At 43.6% G+C, this 23,992-nt stretch overlaps 1 protein-coding gene across 1 annotated transcript in view; it reads right to left on the bottom strand.

The window, feature by feature from the left end:
* Window positions 1-23,992, bottom strand: part of LOC127432331 (transmembrane protein 132C-like) — a 463,488-nt gene that overhangs the window by 317,020 nt on the left and 122,476 nt on the right. Inside the window, exon 2 of the mRNA XM_051683250.1 lies at window positions 10,596-11,484. Within this exon, the coding sequence (XP_051539210.1) occupies window positions 10,596-11,484 (889 nt within the window). The remainder of the gene's footprint in view (window positions 1-10,595; window positions 11,485-23,992) is intronic.

The following is a 23,992-nucleotide window of genomic DNA, read 5'->3' as shown; positions in this document are numbered from 1 at the left end:
GAGCTAGTGTCATGCACTACCAATTAAGATAAAGAAACATTACTACGGGTGAGTAAAATTATTGATTTTCCAATGCATTGCGATCTTCATTTTAATCTCGATATCGATTCTTAAATCCTAAGATCGATCTTATACTCTGTGCGCAACCCTTCACTACAAAGAGAGGAAATCACTAACATTTGCCAAAAAAAGTTGCATTATGTGGCAGTAATGTATATATATTTGGCAACTGGATGTTAAATGTTTAGATTTTACTCACCAGTGATTGTGTAGTATAGTGGTGGAGTATTCAGTCGCAAGATCCTTTCACTGCGTGTTGAGAGTAAGATTTGTTCTGTGTAATGTGTGTCCATGGATGAAATCCATGCAACCCATTTGTCATTAAATAAAGTCCCTTTTACTACCGTTTCTGTTCTCTACAGTCTGTTGTTGATCTGTTGCCGTTCGAGTCTTTCTCCTTAACATGCACTCATTTACAGACGCTCTTTACAGAAATGCCGGTTCACTATCTGTCACTCACTCGACATTGGTGTCGATGTAGTGACACTAGGGGTCACTCTTGGGAGCCCGAGACACCTCTGGTCTTTGATGAAAGGCCAATGAAAATTGGTGAGTGGTATTTGCATGCCACTCCCCAGGACATACGGTTATAAAAGGAGCTGGTATGCAACCACTCATTCAGATTTTCTCTTCGGAGCCAAACGGTCATGCTCATTGAGCTGAATAGCACTGTTCATTCACCTCTGCTGGATCTGACGGCGCATTTCAGCGGCTTCTCCCTCCTCTGCACTGGTGCGCTGCAGAAAACGCCCCTGGGTGCTTCGGCAGAAAAACTAGAGAGTATATCTTCTGAAAGAGCGTTTTTCCCCTCTAAAAGAGTATATTTCTCTAAAAGAGCGCACACACGGAACGTCTTTTTAAAGACGCGTCTTTCTAAAGATGCCTTTCCGATCATGTTTTATTCCTGGTTGCGGTCGTTTTCTCAACTTTGGATGGTCATGATCGCTGTCTTTCGTGTCTGGGCATGACCCACACGGAGGCAGCATTTATGAATGGTTCATGTTCTCATTGCGAGAACATGACCATGGCAACGTTACGGTCGCGGCTTGCTTTCGTTAGAAAGCTCCCCGCCTCGGTCCTCCTACCTACGGGTATGAGGTCAGCGCGGCTAGCACTGGGGGCGATTTGGGGACCTCAATGGGATCGCCTCCGCCGGGTATCCCCCCGCGGACCTCCCATTCCCCAGCACGCTCGTCTGCCCCGATCAGGCTTCCGGATGAGTTCGCCGGCTCGTCGTACGGCGAGTCTGGCTTCTTGTTCGGGGCCCGCGAAGATGATGAGCTCTCGAGTGCAGCATCGGAGAGCGGGCTTGTCCAGTCGGGCGCAGAAGCCTCAGCTGGGCTTCCCCCTTCAGGGACGGTCGCCCAGTTACAGGCCGATGCCGAAATGACAGACATGCTTTCCCGGGCGGCCACGAGCGTCGGGCTAGAGTGGAACCCTCCGCTCTCCCCTGAACCCTCATTGGTTTCTGGGCTCGCAGTGCCGCTCAAAACAGCCACGCCCTGCTCCAGTGCCATTCTTCCCGGAGGAGCATGAGGAGCTGACGAAGTCGTGGGAGGCACCTTTTACTGCCCGACCCCGACTCCGCAGTTCCCCCGCTCTCAATACCCTCGATGGCGGGGTGGCCAGGGGCTATACGGCGATTCCCCCGGTGGATAAGGCGCTCGCGGTGCACTTATGCCCGCAGAGCGCCGCCACCTGGCGTGGACGCCCTAAGCTCCCGTCCAAGCCCTGTAGGCTCATGTCGTCCCTGACGGCTAAGGCCTACAGCGCTGCTGGACAAGCCGCCTCTACCCTGCACGCCATGGCTCTCCTGCAGGTCCACCAAGCCAAGGCGCTGAAAGAGCTGCACAAGGGTAGTTCCGCCCCAGATTTGATGCAGGAACTGAGCTCGGTGACCGACCTCGCCCTCCGGGCGACGAAGGTCACGGCGCAGTCTCTCGGGCGGACGATGGCCACACTAATGGTCCAGGAGCGCCACCTGTGGCTCAACCTGGACGAGATGGGCGAGGCCGACAAGACACGGTTACTTGCTGCCCCCATTTCCCAGGTGGGCCTATTCAGCGACACCGTTGAGGACTTTGCCCACCAGTTCTCGACGGTAAAGCAGCAGATGGAAGCAATCCAGCACATCCTGCCCCGGCGTGGCTCAAGATCCCGCACCCCGTCTGCTCGTCGCCAAGGGCATCCCCCTGCGGTGACTGCACCGGCTCCGCCGCAGCCCGCCCCTCCGGCCCGGTCCCGGCGTGCAGCCCACCGCAGGAAGCCGACGCCACCCGTCTCACAGCCAGCGCCGAAGAACCCACGGAGGTCCTCGAAGTGCCCCTGATATGGGCAACCCAGGGACGAGGGAACCTACTCACGTGGAGCTGGTAGAAAGACCACTCCATCACCCGGTGGAATGCCGGGTGGAAAATCTTTTGTTGCCTTTTTGTTTGATTTTGCAGCACGCCCAAGTGGCTGCGGTACCCAACAGTTCAGCAAAAGAGCAGCTTCTTTCCTCCCTGGGTCACATACCCGGTGTGTACGGTCGTCACCATGACTACCGTCCACAGGCTTTTTCTTGCAGGATTGGCGCTCCAGCGGTGCCCTTTCCGCCCCTGAGCGCCCAGCTGTGGCACACAGCCGCCCCCGATGTGGCGGCCTCCACGGGTCACGAGGACAGGCCTCTTCCTCCCCCATCTCAGGCTGTTCCAGGGGTGGTCACAAGGAGCCAGGTAAGTGCTTCGATGTCCCTAGACTCAGCACGGCCACGATGTGCTGTGGCACATCGCACTCCCCCCGCCGCGAGGCCCCTCCTGCCGGTACGTCCGACGACGTTGTCCCCTTGTTCCCCTTGCACGGAATTTGGACGCATGGCTTGCGCTTCCCAATCCATTGCGGTGGCTGGTCCGGACCGTCCGACTCGGCTACGCGATTCAGTTCACCAGGCGCCCGCCCAGGTTCAGCGGTATTCACTTCACCTTGGTCAAGGGCGAAAACGCTGTTACCCTGCGCGTGATAGAACCTGTCCCTCCAGCCGAGATGAAGAAAGGGTTTTACAGTCCCTACCTCATCGTACCGAAAAAAGGCGGTGGGTTGCGGCCAATCTTGGACCTGCAAGTACTGAACCGGACTTTACACAGACTCCCGTTCAAGATGCTGACGCAAAGACGCATTCTAGCGAGCGTCCGGCATCAAGATTGGTTCACTGCGGTAGACCTGAAGGATGCGTACTTTCACGTCTCGATCCATCCTCGACACAGACCCTTCCTGCGGTTCGCGTTCAAGGGTCAGGCGTATCAGTACAAAGTCCTTCCTTTCGGCCTGTCCCTGTCACCTCGCGTCTTTATGAAGATCGCAGAGGCTGCCCTTGCCCCGTTAAGGGAGGTGGGCATTCGCATTCTCAACTATCTCGACGACTGGCTAATCTTAGCTCACTCTCGAGACGGGTTATGCGCACACAGGGACCTGGTGCTCTCACACCTCAGCCGACTAGGGCTTCGGGTCAACTGGGAAAAGAGCAAGCACCTCCCGGTTCAGAGCATCTCTTTTCTCAGTTTGGAGTTGGACTCAGTCTCCTTGACGGCACGCCTCACGAACAAGCGCGCCCAGTCGGTGCTGGCCTGTTTGAAGGCGTTCAAACAGAAAACAGCGGTTCCACTGAAACTTTTTCAGAGGCTCCTGGGGCATATGGCATCCTCGGCGGTGGCCACCCCGCTCGGGTTGATGCATATGAGGCCGCTTCAGGACTGGCTCCAGACTCGAGTCCCGAGACGGGTATGGATGCCACGGGGCACACCGCGTGGCCATTACATCGGTCTGTCACCGTCTTTTCAGGCCTTGGACCAACCTCTCGTTTCTACGAGCAGGTGTTCCCCTAGAACTGGTCTCCAGGCACGTCGTGGTCACGACAGACGCCTCTGAAATGGGCTGGGGTGCTGTTTGCAACGGGCACACAGCCGCCGGCCTCTGGACGGGTCCGCGACTGCATTGGCACATCAATTGCCTCTGGCAAGTTACTGGCAATTCTGCTCGCCCTGCGGAGGTTCCGGCCATTGATCCAGGGCAAGCACGTGCTAGTTCGGACGGACAGCACAGCAGCGGTAGCATATGTCAACCGCCAAGGCGGTCTGCACTCTCGCTGTATGTCACAACTCGCCCGCCATCTCCTCCGGAGTCGGCAGCACCTCAAGTCACTGCGAGCCACTCACATCCCGGGCAACCTCAACACTACAGCGGACGCGCTGTCACGGCAGGTTTCCCTCAGGGGAGAGTGGAGACTCCACCCTCAGGTGGTCCAGCTGATTTGGAGTCGATTCGGTTGGGCACAGGTGGACCTGTTCGCCTCCCAAGAATCCTCCCACTGCCCGCTCTGGTATGCCCTCACCGAGGCTCCCCTCAGCATAGACGCACTGGCACACAGCTGGCCCCCTGGCATCCGCAAATATGCGTTTCCCCCAGTGAGCCTGCTTGCACAGACCCTGTGCAAGGTCAGGGAGGACGAGGAGCAGGTCGTCCTGGTAGCACCCTACTGGCCCACCCAGACGTGGTTCTCGGACCTCACGCTCCTTGCGATAGCTCCCCCCTGGCAAATTCCCCTGAGGAAGGACCTTCTTTCTCAGGGACGAGGCACCCTCTGGCACCCGCGCCCAGACCTCTGGAATCTCCATGTCTGGTCCCTGGACGGGGCGCGGAAGACCTAAGTGATCACTTAGGCTAGTGCCCCTTCTAAGAGGCGCCTGTATGCCTTTAAGTGGCGTCTATTCGCTAAGTGGTGTTCTTCTCGACACGAAGACCCCCAGAGATGCGCAGTCGGATCAGTGCTTTCCTTCCTGCAGGAGAGGCTGGAAGGGAGGCTGTCCCCTTCCACCTTGAAGGTGTACGTTGCTGCCATAGCAGCACACCACGACGCAGTTGATGGTAAGTCCTTAGGGAAGCAAGGCCTGATCATCAGGTTCCTAAGAGGCGCCAGGAGGCTGAATCCCTCCAGACCGCCCCTCGTTCCCTCATGGGATCTCTCCATAGTTCTTCAGGGTCTACAGAGAGCCCCCTTTGAGCCTTAGCAGTCAGCCGAGCTTAAGGCAATCTCCTTGAAGACTGCCCTCCTGACTGCACTCACTTCCATCAAGAGGGTAGGTGACCTGCAAGCGTTCTCTGTCAGCGAAACGTGCCTGGAGTTCGGTCCGGGCTATTCTCACGTGATTCTGAGACCCCGACCGGGCTATGTGCCCAAGGTTCCCACCACTCCTTTTAGGGACCAGGTGGTGAACCTGCAAGCGCTGCCGCTGTCGTTGCTGTGTCCGGTGCGCGCTTTACGCATCTATTTGGATCACACGCAGAGCTTTAGAGTCTCTGAGCAGCTCTTTGTCTGCTTTGGTGCACAGTGGAAAGGAAGCGCTGTCTCCAAGCAGAGGATCGCCCACTGGCTCGTTGATGCCAAAACCATGGCATATCTCGCCCAAAACATGCCGCCCCCGGTAGGGCTACGAGCCCATTCTACCCGTGGTGTAGCGGCTTCTTGGGCCTTGGCCAGAGGTGCCTCTCTAACAGACATTTGCAGAGCAGCGGGCTGGGCAACACCCAACACCTTTGCAAGGTTCTACAACCTCCGGGTGGAACCGGTTTCGTCCCAGGTAGTGGCACGCAACACAAGCGGATAAGCCCGGGATAGCCAGCCGGGTGTATCGCTTGCACATAGCGCCTTCCACCTCCTTTTGAGCTGAAGACCTGCGCCGTTAATTCCCAGTAGTTTTCAAAAAATTTGTTCCCTGGTTGACTTCCTCCGAGCCCTGTGGCAGTTGAGTTTTCGGAGAGACTCACTGCTGGCCCAGTACACGCGCTAACTAAGAGCCCTGTTCTGGGGTAGGTGCTCCGCATGTGGTGGTTCCCTGTAAGGCTAAACCCCATGTGATCTATATCTTCCGCTAATTCGTTTCCCTGCTGGCAATCTGCATCTTCCTTGGGCAGAGCCCCTCTGCCCCAGGCTCCATGTTTGTAGTAACTCCTCCCCCATTGGGCAGGATCCACCTTGAAGGCTCTCCACATGGTTGGAAAGACCATGTGATGTATTTTTCCACTTAAAAATACCCCCCTCTTGGGGCGAGGTGTGGTCTCCTTGGTGTCCCTTGGGAGGGACACCCCACGACTAGACCTGGCGGCCCAGTCGGATAATCCCCCCTCTTTTTTCGGGAGTGGAAAAAGAGAAGGGGAAATGAGGCCACGACTGGGTTAAGCCTGTCTCTATCTTTGGGTAGTCGACTTGTCCCCAAAAAGGGCTGTTCGACACTCATAACTGTGTTGGGGGAGGTTACGTGTCGACCTGGTGTGCTGGCTATGAGGCACACAGCAAGTCTGCCCACCACACACCACCAGTTCACATAACACCATTCAGCCTTGTGGCGTTTTGTATAGGGACCCCTAGTGTCACTACATCGACACCAACGTTGAGTGAGTGACAGATAGGGAACGTCATGGTTACTGGTGTAACCTCCGTTCCCTGATGGAGGGAACAAGACGTTGGTCCCTCCTGCCACAACGCTGAACTACCCGCTGAAATGGCCGGACCTTATATCGGCTCCTCAGCGTAAAACCTGAATGAGTGGTTGCATACCAGCTCCTTTTATACCCGTATGTCCGGGGGAGTGGCATGCAAATACCACTCGCCAATTTTCATTGGCCTTTTATCAAAGACCAGAGGTGTCTCGGGCTCCCAAGAGTGACCCCTAGTGTCACTACATCGACACCAACGTCTCGTTCCCTCTATCAGGGAACGGAGGTTACACCAGTAACCATGACGTTTTCTTAAGGAGACAGTAGAGGTTTTAGCGAGTGTTTAACAAATTAATGTAAATACTTGTAAATAGTACAAATTATGCAATTAAACAATAAAAATGTAACAATAAATAATATGTGGAATATAATATGTTATCTATTGATTGAATACATGGATTAGTTCATTTTTAAAAAGCAAAAATATGACCAAAATGATGAAAAACTAATAAAATATAATTAGTAAAATTAATATTTTCATAATGTGCCCTGTTAGAATGTCCCTTTTTTAATTAACAGCATTAGCGGGAAAATAATTTATTTAATATGTAAGCAATAGGGACATTATACCTAGAGCCCGACCGATATGGGATTTTTGAGACCGATACCAATTTTAGAGAGGGAAAATTCACCGATTACGATATGGTGGCTGATATAGTAAATTTTTGAGCTGCAATGAAAACAGACCTTTTCTATGTGGATTGTTCACCGATTTTGCACTTATATGACTATGCAAAGGTACTCAGAAGGCTGCTTACTTAAATATTTTTAATCAAAGAATATTTGACATTATTATTATACATTGTCAACAAATTCTAGAAATGAACACTGAGAAAATAAAGAATAAATAGAAATACAATAAATAGCTTAATAAACATCAGTACTGTATGTTCAGTATCAGTCAGTTGCTGACCATTTAAATAAAGAATAAATACAAATACAATAAATAGCTAAATAAGCATCAGTACTGTTTAGTATAAGTCAATTGCTGACCATTAAAATAAAGAATAAATTCAAATAATATAAATAGCTAAATAAACATCAGTACAGTTTAGTATCAGTCAGTTGCTGACCATTAAAATAAAGAATAAATAATAAATAAATAAATAGCTAAATAAACATCAGTACTGTTTAGTATCAGTCAAATGCTGACTATATTAATACTGCCAGTCAATTAGGAGCAGGTTGTAAAACAAGAAGCATTTACACCTGCCGAATCAAGAGTTATACAGTGTCAGCGGTGTTACCGTATTCTGCTATACAATTTCAGGGGAAGCTTTCAATGGTGGAAAACTTTTAAATATTACATTTTATAAATGCAACGACTGGAATTGTTCGGTTGAAAGGGGTACCAAACTGTGAATCCTGAACAAAACAGTTTGGTGAATACATGTTTACATGCTGACAAGCAATGCAAGTAGCTACATGGTTAGCTAGTTTGCTGTAAGCTTGTTGCCACGGAGAGTAAAAGATGGACATTATTTACTTTCCAGCATTGTGTCTCACCAACTAGGTAACAGCGAAGCGTGAAATCAACACTCACCACCTATAATTCACCACTGCACCGTTGTCTGCTGAGCTGCAAAAAGATGCTCTGATGTTTACATTACTTACTGCACTGAAAAACTATAGCTGGCTAACAGCAAACAGATGTGATAAACATGAGTGACATGGTTGTCAGGGACAGGGTTAACGTTATATTAGTTATATTGAAAAGGGAAAATGATGGGGTCATTGTTTAACTTTCCAGTATGTACAGTGGTGTGAAAAAGTGTTTGCCCCCTTCCTGATTTCTTATTTTTTTTGCATGTTTGTCACACTTAAATGTTTCAGATCATCAAACAAGTTTAAATATTAGTCAAAGATAACACAAGTAAACACAAAATGCAGTTTTTAAATGAAGGTTGTTATTATTAAGGGAAAACAAAATCCAAAAAATCCCTGTGTGAAAAAGTGTTTGCCCCACCTGTTAAAACATAACTTAACTGTGGTTTATCACACCTGAGTTCAATTTCTCTAGCCACACCCAGGCCTGATTACTGCCACACCTGTTCTCAATCAAGAAATCACTTAAATAGGACCTGCCTGACAAAGTGAAGTAGACCAAAAGATCTTCAAAAGCTAGACATCATGCCAAGATCCAAAGAAATTCAGGAACAAATGAGAAAGAAAGTAATTGAGATCTATCAGTCTGGAAAAGGTTATAAAGCCATTTCTAAAGCTTTGGGACTCCAGAGAACCACAGTGTGAGCCATTATCCACAAATGGCGAAAACATGGAACAGTGGTGAACCTTCCCAGGAGTGGCCGGCTGACCAAAATTACCCCAAGAGCGCAGCGACGACTCATCCAAGAGGTCACAAAAGACCCCACAACAACATCCAAAGAACCGCAGGCCTCACTTGCCTCAGTTAAGGTCAGTGTTCATGACTCCACCATAAGAAAGAGACTGGGCAAAAATGGCCTGCATGGCAGAGTTCCAAGACGAAAACCACTGCTGAGCAAAAAGAACATTAAGGCTCGTCTCATTTTTGCCAGAAAACATCTTGATGATCCCCAAGACTTTTGGGAAAATACTCAGTGGACTGATGAGACAAAAGTTGAACTTTTTGGAAGGTGTGTGTCCCATTACATCTGGCGTAAAAGTAACACCGCATTTCAGAAAAAGAACATCATACCAACAGTAAAATATGGTGGTGATAGTGTGATGGTCTGGGGCTGTTTTGCTGCTTCAGGACCTGGAAGACTTGCTGTGATAAATGGAACCATGAATTCTGCTGTCTACCAAAAAATCCTGAAGGAGAATGTCCGGCCATCTGTTCGTGACCTCAAGCTGAAGCGAACTTGGGTTCTGTAGCAGGACAATGATCCAAAACACACCAGCAAGTCCACTTCTGAATGGCTGAAGAAATACAAAATGAAGACTTTGGAGTGGCCTAGTCAAAGTCCTGACCTGAATCCTATTGAGATGCTGTGGCATGACCTTAAAAAGGCAGTTCATGCTCGAAAACCCTCCAACGTGGCTGAATTACAACAATTCTGCAAAGATGAGTGGGCCAAAATTCCTCCACAGCGCTGTAAAAGACTCATTGCAAGTTATCGCAAACGCTTGATTGCAGTTGTTGCTGCTAAGGGTGGCCCAACCAGTTATTAGGTTTAGGGGGCAATCACTTTTTCACACAGGGCCATGTAGGTTTGGATTTTGTTTTCCCTTAATAATAACAACCTTCATTTAAAAACTGCATTTTGTGTTTACTTGTGTTATCTTTGACTAATACTTAAACTTGTTTGATGATCAGAAACATTTAAGTGTGACAAACATGCAAAAAAATAAGAAATCAGGAAGGGGGCAAACACTTTTTCACACCACTGTATTTCACAAACTAGTTAGCAACTTACCAAGAAAACACCATTTAACACCGCACCCCTTAACTCCGCCCTGTCTGCAGAGCCACCGTCAGCTCGGCTCTGTAAACAATGGAATCGGAGCGCGCTCTGCTGGACAAACTACATTATGACACCAATTCTAAAGCATTGTTTTCTTCATTATATGTTCTGAAAGTTTTCATATCTGCGCATATCGGTAAACATATACGCCGATACCGATACATCAGTTAAAGGCTAATATCGGCTGACCAATGTATCAGTCAGGCACTAATTATACCTGAAATATACCCATATGAAATGATTTCTAATCGAAATTGGAATCGAAAGCTTGTGAATCAGAATTGAATCGGGAAATCTGTATCATTACCCATCCCTAAATACTACACCTGAAAATATGTCAATAATTGTATTTTTTAAGACATTACAATAATACATACATGTAATACATATTATAGTAATAACAATTGAATATAAAATTCTGTACCCGATGCATTGAATTTCCATTGTCAAATAAGTGCAATGCGATGCATCAATGCATTTTTACACCCCTAGTGAGTACTGTTTGCATACAAAAGACATTCAACATTCATACATGTGTGCATGTGTGTGCTAACCTACCTCAATGTGAACTGCTCAGTGGTGGCAGCGGAATTCATCAGTATTTGAAATCCCACAGTCTGTCCTTGTTTGACTGGACTGGGCGGCAACACAATCTCTACATCCCCATCCAGTCTGAGTTTGCTTTTTGGTGCTTTGTTCTCCCCAGTGGCAATAGTCACTGTTCCAATCCTCTGCATATCCCCTTCTTGCCTTCTTGCCTTTCCTTGCACCCTACCTGCAACACACTCTCTGTCCAAGCCCTCTGGAGGCAGGATGGAGTAGTGCAGCTCTACAGTGACAGGAATGGGTTCCTGTGTGCGCCTACGTGGTGGAGGAGGAGGGTTAAACCAGGTTGTAGGGACGCCAAGCTGGGCTACACAGATTCCCATGTTTCCCTCAAGTCGGCAGGCAGTTGATACAGAACCTTCCCCTGGATCGCGAATCCCCTCAACACGGATGCAGGGCAAAAGTTCAGCAGGAGGATCCATATCCTCCCACCTTCGGCCCGCAAGGTAAAACAACACCTGGATTTGTGGATGATCCAATACTATCCTTCTTGTCACCAGGTACGCTCTCACCTTCCAGCCCAGTGTCAGGTGTGTGGAGGTGTGAAAGGAATGTGGTAGTGCCCCCTGGAGGAGCTCAGGTGGCACAGGTGCCTCTGCAGTGAAGTTGCCATAGCTACAGTTGACTGACAAGAGGGGTGAAGGGCCAGCTTCGGGCAAGTGGAGAAAGAGCGGATCACTGCGTGTCTGCAAGCTCCCATTATGCATCACTTCTTGCGTGGCCTCCCGGAGAAAGAAGGATGACTCTGCACCCTGCAGTTGGCAGGACACTGGGAAATACGTGGGCAAGGAGGAGGAGAACCTGGGCACGAGATCACTACTGCCACCCCTGCTCTCACACACTGAAGAGAGAGAGAGAAAGAGTATAATCAGTTTTCATGTTTATTTGGTTTCAGAGACAGTTCAGATATGATTACACAAAGAGCTTCCAGTTATAATTTAAGGTGTCCCCTGGTTTTTGTTTTATTTCATTCAATGAGACTGTTTATTTACCGAGTTTCAAGAGACACAAATGAAATTAAGGCCAAGGGTCTTTGGAGAAAAATTTTCTTTGTGTGTATGTGTGTGTGTTTGCGTAGACAGTAAGCCAATTTGAGTGAAACAGATGGTACATTAGGATAAAAACAAAGAAAGAGACCGTTTTAGAAAAAGAGAGAGCATAATAATATAAAAATCAAAACTTATTTATATCTACATATTTGGTGAATGCTTTTATCTAGGGTTGGGTATTGACAATTACCTCACAATACATTAGGGATGTGCGAGACTAGTCGACTAAACGGTTCTGATGCTGCTAGTCGACACTGGAATTACTAGTCGGTTAATATTTCCCCCATTAAACTGATAATAATTTTTACATATTTACGTTTGGCTTTATATTTTTACAGAGGCTGCACTTAAATTACTATCATATTAATGTTACATATTTTAAATAGAATTAATAATACAAATATTATTTAAAAAAGAGGATATCTGGAGCAGATACAGAGTTTAATTTCACCTCAGGCTGCTCGTGCTTCTTCCCTCTCCCACTCGTGGCGCGCGCAGGAAAATGTCCTCTCACTAAACAAGCAAACTCAGCAAAGTAGTTATGAAATCACTTCGGTGGTGCGGGAATCGGCTTTCCAAATGTTTGAAAGTCCCTATGGATGTTTTCACATTTGAGTCTTCTTTACATCTGTGCATGCTTGGATGTTATTTTTCTGCTGAGCGGGCTTTTTCAGGTGCAGGATAGCTCACCAGACCATGTCGACGGGTTAATTTTACTCATCAAAAAATGTATGTAGCTTAGAAAATAACTGTTTTAGACTAGGTATGCAATTTTTTTAATCTGCTGATTAAGAAGGCTATTTTCAATGAGGTGCCGACTGCTTAACGTGTTAAACTATCTTTTATTTTGTGTGCACGTCATGTTTAGAATACATTACGTTTATTGCAGGCTACATCACAGGCCTATTTTTTCTATCCTATAGCTACTTTTTTTTTTTACCGAACAGCTGTCATATTAGATCAAGGGTTAATGCACGACTGCACAGCGTGAAATACGCATGACTTTTCAGCGCATTTTTTTCTCTCTCATAGATTTGGCTTAGTCTACCTGTTAATTATATTCAACAATGTCCTGACTGTTTTAATATGTTAAGTAACTTTTACTTGGTCATTTCCACTTAGAACAGGCTTTTAATGGTTGTTCCATTGATACTGCACTATTCATTCAATTGTTTTCAATAAATATGTCTGTTAAATATTTGCTAACGTTGATTCAGTGAATGCGTGTCATGTTCTATATTTAATGTACAATGATTATAATTCAAGGCGAGCACATCGCAGATAAATGCCCTTTTTCAGTAGAATTTAGCATTGGATTTGGAATAGATTAAGTATTTTAAATGGGTCGCATAAAACATTTGTTTTTAACTGTTTACTGAAGGTTGGTTTCTCTTTAGACTAGTTGACTAGTCGGTTACAAAACTTCAGTTTAAACGTCAAATTAGTCGTAAAGCACATCCCTACTATACATCATGATACATGTCAAGATGCAATACAATACAATGCACCACAATATCATAACTGGATTGCGACTGAAACATTTTACCATAATCCAACCCACAAAAACATTTTAGCAGTCTGCTGAACCCATGACCTTGCCATTGCTAAAATCAAGCTCTTCCAGTTGAGCTACAGAAAGCCAATGTTGGAAAGTTTGTGCCCTGGGCCAATGTTTGAGTTGGGTTGCTATGGACACACATGCGTATGGACATACATTTTCTACGGCAAACCTCAAAGTGATAAGCACACGATCACACACATACACAGGGCAAAGTTACTTTATGAATCGCATCAAAATTCAGTCTATTACCATTTTTAATGTTTACGTACTCATGCAGTTCTGTTGTTTTTTCATCAGTCTCCATGTGACAGGGAAGCAGAGAGAAAGTCAAAATGTGCTGGTGTGTGTGTGTCTATAACAGAGCTCCAGTTGAAGAGAACAAGACCTCAAACACAACATTCCATGTCTGTGACATCCTCGGCGAAAATAAAGTTGTTTTGAATCGGCTAGTGTCACTCCAGCTTTAATATATAGCCTATTGTCATGAGAAGGATTTCAGATCCATTTTTGACTGGGCTGCCCAGCACGACATTGCAGAAAATAGAAACCATTCCAAAAATAGAATGCCCTGTCCTGGCAGGTTAGGACAAAACTCTGTTTAACAAAAAATATACCTTTTATCGCGTCTCGCAGCATCGCGTCTGGTTATGACATGGTGTGATAGTGGGACTTAGTTTTCTTTCACTGTTTTTTTTTTTTTTTTTCCATCAGGAACTTGCTGATTAAAATACAGTCATCTGAAGACAAACAAAGCCTTTTTCTATAATCTGAATGCATTAGAAAAGATTTTACACAGAAGGAAAGTTCCATTGTATCTATAGTTTTAACTGTATTTGCAATTAGATCATAGTAACCAAAGGTAAAAGTACAACCATAATTATATGGACAGTAACCATAAAACAAATTATTCCATGTCATAAGAAAAACACATCCAGAAATTCAATTGTATTCCCTTACTACCCCGATATATTGATTTAAGTTCATGGTAAATATTTTTTTTATATCTGTGATGCATGGATTGAAAGCCTTACAATTTCTGTCTGTTCATTGTACAGATTTTTTTTTCATTCCTTTCAATGCTGTTCAGAATGTTTAGGCCATTTAATACCAGTTTAATCATCAACTCAAGATGGCGTTGAGTATGGCTGCTGCGTTGCGAGCTCCGACACAACATTGCAGTTTTTTGTTTGTTTTATTTACAGTTCTTATGTTTTTTGTCTTGGATGTTGTCTGCCTTATTGTATACAATAGACAGACCGGGTTTTGGACCATTGCTACTCTCCCTTCCGGGATGGCTACAAATCCCTCCCCCATTCACCATTTGGCAAATCAGACCACTCTTCCATTCTGCTTCTGCCCACTTACAGGCAAAAACTGAAACAGGAAACACCCACCCTCAGAATGATCCAGTGCTGGTCAGACCAATCAGATTCTACGCTACAAGACTGTTTTGATTACGTGGACTGGGAAATGTTCCGGTCCGCCTCTGATGATGACATCGAGGTTTACGCTGATAGCATAATGCGTTTCATCAGAAAGTGCGTAGAGGACGTTGTTCCGACCAAAACAATACGGATCTACCCCAACCAGAAACCATGGGTTAATAGCGATGTTGGCACAGCACTTAATGCGCGGACCTCTTCTTTTAATTCCGGGAACGCGGAGGAGCATAAACAAGCCAGTTATGCCCTCCGCAAAACTATCAGAGCAGCGAAACACCAGTACAGGGACAAGATTGAAGGACAGTTCAACACCACCGACTCTAGAAGCATGTGGCAAGGAATTAATATCATCACGGACTACAAAGGGAATAAAAACTCTGCCGTGAACACCGCTGCCTCTCTCCCGGATGAGCTAAATATTTTTTATGCTTGTTTCGAGGGAAATAACACCACCTTCATGGAGAAAGCTCTCGCGGCCGAAGCTACAGAGGTTAGTTCACTCTCCGTCTCTGTAGCAGATGTAACCCGATCCTTCCGACAGGTGAATATCTGTAAAGCCGCGGGTCCAGACGGCATTTCGGGCCGCGTCATCAGAGCATGCACGAACCAACTGGCTGGTGTTTTTACGGATATTTTCAACCTTTCCCTCTCCTTGTCTGTAGTCCCCACATGCTTTAAAACGTCCACCATTGTGCCTGTACCAAAGCAATCCAAAATCACCTGCTTAAATGACTGGCATCCTGTTGCTCTGACCAGCTAATCAGAGATTACATCTGCTCTGTGCTGCCTGCCTCACTGGACCCATTGCAGTTTGCTTACCGCAACAACCGCTCCACTGATGATGTCAATTCATCTACACTACACATTGCTCTCTCCCACCTGGAAAAAAGGAACACTTATCTGAGAATGCTGTTTGTAGACTACAGCTCAGCATTCAACACATTCAATAGTGCCCTCCATGCTTTATGTGAAACTCCGGGCTCTGGGCTTAAACAGCTCACTGTGCAGCTGGATCCTGGACTTCCTGTCAAGCAGATGCCAGGTGGTTAGAATGGGCAGCAACATCTCCTCATCACTGACCCTCAACACTGGAGCCCCGCAGTGCTGTGTTCTCAGCCCACTCTTGTATTCCTTGTACACACATGACTGTGTGGCAACACACAGCTCCTATGCCATCATTAAGTTTGCTGATGATACGACGGTGGTAGGTCTGATCACTGACAATGATGAAACAGCCTACAGAGAGGAGGTGCACACTCTGACACACTGGTGTCAGGAGCACAACCTCTCCCTCAATGTCAGCAAGAGCTTGTAGTGGACTTCAGGAGAAAAGACAGAGAACACAGCCCCATCACCATCAATGGAGCACCGGTGGAGAGAGTCAGCAGCTTCAAGTTCCTTTGTGTTCACATCACTGGAGTAGGCCAGTCCGGCGCCCGGCCTGAATCGGGCGGGAGAGGAGTGTGACAAGGAGGAGGGCGTGGCCAGGCCGTGAGGGTGCATGGCTGGCACTGAGTCAACTAATCAGCGGGAGAGAGATAAAGGGGAGCCGGAGAAGCCAGTTAGAGAGAAAGAGACACACGGCCGCTGTGTGTGTGTGTGTATGCATCTATGTTTTATGTTATGTTTCAGTTCTTTTATGTCATTAAAGTTATGTTGACTGCTCAGCCAGTTCCTGCCTCCTCCTTGCCCATCCCTTACCTGTTACAATGAATAAAGCAACACGAGGGCAGAGCAGGTGCGGTAATAACACAGACTATTTTTAATGTGCCTGTGAACCAGTGAGATTCGGAGCGTGGATTGCGAAACCTTTTTGAATGCGGTACAGAATTGTCTATTGCAAAAGTCTTATGTCTCGGTGATGAAACTAGTTTAAAATAAACAGCCCCCACATTCTAAACAGCACTAAAAAAGAAAACAGGAGAAAACAAAAATTAGAAGGCTTTTCAATTCTCAGATCACACCGCTTACAAAACTTTACCATGGTTGTACTGCAGTAACACTAACTGTACTGTATTACCTATGGTAGTTGTGGCAGGAAAACATTCTAAATGTATTTAGACTGCAGGTTTTTTTTTTTTTTCATTACAAAAATGCCATAGTTTTTTATATAGAAACCATAGTTACTAACCATGGTAGTGAGGAGCCATGCATGGTTTTACCTATGGTTACCATTAACTATTACAAATATCATTGTTAAAACTATGGATACTATGGAAGAACTATGGTGCATTTTCATAATTATGGACCAAGCTATCAGTTTTCCATCTGTGTAAAATCTGCACTCTTGTAATGCTCTCTGATTGTAGGAAAATGTAAGTTGTTTTGTTTGCCTTCAGAAATTCCAGGAGATGACTGTATTTTTTATCAGTGAGAGCCTGATGAAAGGAATCTGTAAAGAAGACCCAACTTATTCACACTGTAAGAATATTTCAATTCAGCCATATAAAAATTCATAATTTTCATCTGTATACCACCCTCAAAATCAATGCTGTACTCTCAAATGTGCATTTTAATGCACATAACATGTAATATTATTTGCATGGGTGCTACCAAAGCAGGTGCTGATGCCACATTTTCAAAGGACCCTTTGAGGGCACAAATAAACCCTGATGTGGCCCAGGCTGAAATTGAGTTTGACACCCCTTTTAATCTATTCTTTGACCAACATGCGTTAATACGGGTCCTGCATTGCGGGCTTGTGGACGTGCGCACAACAGCACCACTACTGAAAAAAATCCTAGGGGAAACACTGTTATACATTATTATCCTTAACAACGACTAGTCGTTCAAACAACCGACTGACTAGTCGATAATGAAAATTGGTGGTTTTGAAAATCACTAGCTTCAAGAAATGGCAGCAGAAGAATATATTGTGATCAACCACATGGTCAGGTTGCGTCCTTCCGCAACTGCATGCTTCAGACAAGCAACTGCCAATTAGATGAATGGGAATGCTAACATTTTCCATAAATATCTAAGACATCCTTGGGATATTCAATGCTAGCGTTCAAGCCCCACTGTTTTAGGAAACATAGTCATGCCTGCTTTACCACATCTGTAATGTAAATGCTCATGTGTGAAGTCATCCTCCTCTAATATATCCTCTGTCATGGTAAAATCCCCGAGCACATGTTCATATTTTCTGTTAAGTCTGTGATGGGAGCTCATCAGATCTCTCTGCCAATCAATCGTAAAACAGTCTGCCAAACAGACAGCATGTGGCAAATGCTTCAATGAATCAGGCCCTAAATACAGTTTCCAGTTCTTTCCAGTTATATTTTTAGATTTGTACTGATAGAGCCAGAATGAAACAAAATGATGCCCCACCAGAGATGCACACACAAAGTTTATAACTAGATTTGCACTTCCTTAAGCAAATAATTGTGCTTCCAAATCAGTAAAAGAATGTTGTTAAAGTTTTAGTTAAGTTTAGGTTGTTGGCTTTGGAAAAGCCATGTCAGAGCCACTTTGCCTTATGCCGAGTTTACACTACACGATTTCAGACCCGATTTTCACTCGCCAACAGTTTTGTGGATATCGCTGACAAAAGCCTGAAATCATAGGCAAATCAGAGCTCGCTCCCATGAGCGACGAACGCAATGTATGAATTAACAAAGACGCGATCTGAGAGAAGTGCGACGCGTCGCCGATGTCAGCGAGATATCTAGCATTTTAAATATCTGGACCTGTCTGCGATTCCAAATCAAGCAATGTGAAATGTGTTTTGACTGAATACAACTGCAGCGTTGACCTACAGCCAATGAGACAGCAAGAAATGGGGCACGGGAAGTTTCAGTGGGAGGAGTCCTGATGTACCTGCAACAGAACATCAACTAGCATGGCTGCGGTATCAAGAAAGTCTCACTGGACCGAAGAAATGGAGGAAAAATTATGTAACATTATGTTTACAAACATTATGTAAAGGCGATTAAAAACATACACATCATATTCTGAAATGCATAACATATGATCATGCATTTGTTTTCGTATCTCGTATCACTTCTCGCGTGTACTCTGTTGTTAAACGTAATTTGGAGTCCAGGCAGAGTCATCGGGGATTCGTCAATAGTGAAATGTTTTGTAATGTGTTCACCCCTGTCTCCGATTCCTTGTGTAATTTGAAAACCCTAAGACTTCCATGACAAGACAGACAGTTACCACAATCCGACGTCTTTGAAAGTCATGTAGTGTGTAGGAGGCATTAGTCGTGTCACTCAACATGCATCTTGTTTTCTGTTGGCTGAGAACAAGAATCAACATTCAACTCCTAATGTCTTTGCAGTGTAAAAACAGCTATAGATTTAGTACATGCAAGAAAAAAGATCAATACAGTATGCAAATAAATGCAAGAAAGAAGATCAATCGTAATTCAGTAAATATGTAAATATTATAATGAAGTCATCACTTTTGACAAGATTTATAAAATTTTTACAGTGTAAGTCAAATAATTAATCCATTCTCACACATCTCTAGCTTCATATAACTTCAGAAAAAAAAAAATATGATACATCAGAGAATGGAAGTACTGAACAATATTACACATTTTACCCAGCAAGAGTGTAGATCTCAGCTCAGTATAAACCAGTATAATATGATGCAACACACAATCCCAGTTCTTCAATGTGATTTCTATTCTTGTTTTCTATGTATTTGTTTTCTCTCTTCTTTTTTGATGCAATACAACAGATTTCCTGCTGATTCAGGGACTCTCATTAGCATGTTTTGAAAGAATGACAGAATGGAGACAAACAGAAACTCACCCAGCTGCCTGGGATAGAACAGGAGTTTTATTATGTTACTTTATCTCTTGTCACTAATCTTGTCACTCTCTCTCCTCAAGTAGCGGAGCTGAAGCCGAGTAAAGGTGTGAAAATATAATGAAGATTTGGTATGGCGCTTTGTTTTACAACAAGAATTTAAACACATAATAATCCCTTCAGAGAGAGATACACCTTCAGTGATTTGTTTTAAATCAACACTGAAACAAAACACACGTGAGGGCTCAAGCATCCAGACAAACAAGATGATGATAGGACATAGATGAATGGATGACACCACTAACAAATTAAAGAAACAGTACACCCCAAAAAGAAAATTCTGTCATGGTTAACTCACCTTCATGTCGTTTCAAATCTTTATGCTTTTATGTTTTATTGAAATACTAAAGAAGACATTTTTGAAGAATCTTTATGTAGCGCTTGCCATACCACAAAGGTTCATAGTGGCCATGTCTGTCAAGCTTCAAAAAGTTAAAAGAAAATACAGAAAAGCACCATAAGGCCTGTCGCGATTATTAAATAATCATCTGATCGCGGTTATTTGAGATAACCACCATTTTTGTGCACTTTAAATTCCGATCACATTTGACACATTTTAGGGAATGAACGGTGAGTTTGAGTGTCTTATTCAATTGAACTCCGACCATCGCAGGCTGCAAGGAGTGCAGCTCCTGAAGAGTGTTCCAGGACTGAAGTGTTGTGATGCACGCGGCGTCTCACACAAAAATATAAACTAGCATTTTAAGGAACGCAAAGTGCTCTGGTTTCACTTTAACGATAGTGTAATGGCAAATGTTATTTGTTATTATGGGTTCATCCTCGCGGTGTTAATGACACGCAGTGACACAGAGGAGCCCTGTGTCACACTGTATTTCTAAGGACAAGATAAAATGAAGAAACAGAATTTCAAAGGTCTTTCATCATATGAAATAAGGGCTTGTGGGTTTAATCGGAGAGCCTTAAAATAACGTGTGTAAGTGAAGAATGTTGGACAGAAATATTTTGCTATTGCATACTTACAATTGCATACAATATAACATAATTAATATATAAATTAACAATTTGTATGACAATTAATCGTCATAATCATGAAACCCCTAAAACAGACAATTAACCGTCATAATCGCAATTAATTGTTTGACTATTAATCGTCAGCCAAATTTCATAATCCTGACAGCCCTACTTGTTTGTTATACCCCAAGTCTTTAGAAGCCTTACAATAGTTCTGTGCGAAGAGCATATCAACAATTTGGCCTTTATTCATTTATAATCTTCTCTTCCAGTAAAGCTCACGTCTAGTCTGTCTTTTTGACTAGAATTCACAAATGACACAGAATGTCCGGTTACTACATACGGAATAACATTTAAACGTGTAATTTTCAAAACAGGCTATTTATGCCTTTGTACTTTTTAGTCATTTTTGTTCTTTTTTGTGCTTTTCATACATGGACACTATGAACGGTCACATTATATCAAGAGCTGAATAAAGACTATTTAAAAATGTCTGCTTCCACTGAAAAAATAACAGCATACAGGTTTGGAACAACGTGAAGGTAAATAAATCAAAGTATTTTCATTTTTGGGTAGGGGTGCACCGATCGATTGGCCACCAATCTAAATCGGCCGATTTTCATCTTAAATCCATGATCGGCATTCGGCCGATCATACCTAGATTCAGGGCCGATCTTATTTGCAGCACGCATACACTGCTACTCTAATGAATGAGCGCTTGCTTAGCCTTTGAAGCATACAGTGTGGCCACTGGAGGGTGAGTTGGTGGCAATTCTAAGCATTCACAAATTTAAACTTTCAGATATGCTGCAATTTAGATGAATATGCCGTTAAAAAAAACAAAACAAAAAAACGTGTAAGAATAACGTGTATGAATATTAAGCTGCCCATTTTCTAAAGTCAGTACGGTAGTTATTCTGACTTGATGCACAGTGAGCAAGGAGAGGATAAAGAGACTGCAAACGGGCATAAAAATGATCTGAGTATATGTGATGTAACATGAGTCATGACAATCAGACGGTGTGTGGAGCAATAGAGACTGAGCGATCATGAGTGCTATTAGCTTCTCCCCCTTCAACATGAGCACTCTCGGTGTCAATCAAACAAGCGCACTCTCCGGGTGCTCTCAATATCTCATCAGTCACTCATCTCAGTGCTAATCCCAATTTATATCAGACTGATGTTGGTTGCAATGCCACTAATAAAATATATAACTGTTTATACTTAAATAATGGCACTGCGTCTTCATGCATTTGCTTAATAATTTGTGATTTGTATTGTAACAATACGCCAAAGGCGGTAAACAAATCATAAATACTAATGATTCCTCACAGGAGCAGTTTTGGAGCTAGTATAGACAAGTTTCTTATTTTTGAACGTATCTCTGTTGTGTGTGATGAAAGGTTTTTACTGGTTGCCAGTATGTCACAATGACCTTTGATATTGACAACATTTATAACTATTTATAACTGTTTTCAATACAAATAAATGTTAGCAATTCACAATTAATGTATTTTTACTGTGTGGGGCACAATCATACAATCATACAATCATACCACGGTCCAAATCACTGATGTCACATCTTTTTCCCCATTCTGATGGTTGATGTGAACATTAACTGAAGCTCCTGACCCATATCTGCATGATTTTATACATTACACTGCTGCCACACGATTGGCTGATTAGATAATCGCATGAATAAGTAGATGTAAAGGTGTACCTAATAAAGTGTCCGGTGAGTGTATAATATATACATATATTAGTAACATTCAGTGTTTAAATTTAATAACAAAATATTTATTGCAAAATTTATCTGTAGCTCGCTACACATTGTCATATGAACACTGAACAACACTGATTCAGTGAGTTCGTTCAGAGGATTCATCAGACTGCACTTTTGATGGGGCACACTTTTACGTTATTACTTTTTGGAACCCAGTCAACTTGATTATAAAATTGTAATATAATAATGAATTATCATGTGCTGACTTACATTTATGTTGTTGTTCTTGGCAGATACCTTTAACAAATACTTTAATGGGTAGTTAAAGGGCAGTTCACTCAAAAATGACATTATTCACCCTCAAATCTGTATGAATTTGCCTGTTTCGTAGAACACAAAAGGAGATGTTAGGCAGTATGTCTCATTCACCATTCACTGTCACTGCATCTTTTATCCATACAATGAAATGGAACTGGGTTGCAGCATAAGCATTTACATGTTTCCATTGATCAGAGTATAAATAACGGGGGTTGTACTTGCATGTTTTGATTATTGGGGCTGTTAACTCCATACTGTTTCTGGTGACTAAAATATTCTCCCTAACATCTCCTTTTAAGTTACATAGAAGAAAGTCATACAGGTTAGCAGCAACACAAAACAATTTTCATTTTTGAGTTGAGTTGACACTTTGAATGTTGACAAAATGCATTAAAAATGTTAACAAATGAAATCCTGAGAGAACCTTGCTTATATAACATGTATATTAAAGATAGGTTGATAATAATATTTTCATTTTATGTATATTATTAATATTATAGTATTAATAAAACTATATTATTATTGTTCATGTACAATATATTACATACTTATTAAAACGGTCTGATTCACATGTCAGAGAAAATACATGTATAGGTCAGATGGAGCTCAAGAGAGATGAGAGATGTAATAGTGTTTCTCTTCACCCTGCAGCTGAGCAGTTCTGGTCTCAAACAAAGCACTTTTGCTATTTCTGCCTTTCTTTGTGCTATATTATTATGAGGAACCATCACGATATGAAAGCCGGAAATACCAGATCGCTCCAAAATCGCGCACTTGCAATGTTGACAGCATTGTTGATTATAAACATAGCAATAGTTTAAATGCAATGATCATATACAGAGAAGCATGTCAAATTAACAGGTTTATAGATCTGTAACATCTTAATTCAGTAAATATGCATGTCCTCACTGCACATGCTCACACTGAACTCACCAAGCATTTAATGAGCAGCTGAAAGCTGTGCAAGTGAGAGAGGGATGCAGAAGAGAGGATTTATACGTGCAGATTCTGGAATTACAGTTTGATACAAAGACAAGCTTACTGATTTGATTTGTTTATCTGTATGGATTGGTTTACCAGTTCTCAGCAACGTGTTAAAATGAATAAAATAGTGCAGAAATTCCCCATATTATGAATGTGGAACACGTGGGATTGATTAAATTTGTGCGCAATATACCACGCCGAAATTCAGTCCCTGATAATAATAATAATAATAATAATTATATTACTACATTAAGAGGTTGCAGTAATATATTACAATTGTATTATAATAACAAATAATAACTATATTATAATATTATATAATATTATTATACACAAGCATAGCCTATTTCTCTAATAATTTAATAAACTTGTACACGGCATTGCTATGGAATCTGGTTAAACCTTCGAGATGATCTCATCTCCTCTTCTGTCCACAAAAACCTGGTGTCATATGGTTGTTTAAGATTTGTAAAGGAACTT

This window comes from Myxocyprinus asiaticus, chromosome 4, assembly GCF_019703515.2.
Source record: "Myxocyprinus asiaticus isolate MX2 ecotype Aquarium Trade chromosome 4, UBuf_Myxa_2, whole genome shotgun sequence".
Taxonomy (NCBI): domain Eukaryota; kingdom Metazoa; phylum Chordata; class Actinopteri; order Cypriniformes; family Catostomidae; genus Myxocyprinus; species Myxocyprinus asiaticus.
This window is presented reverse-complemented; position numbering and strand designations above follow the sequence as displayed.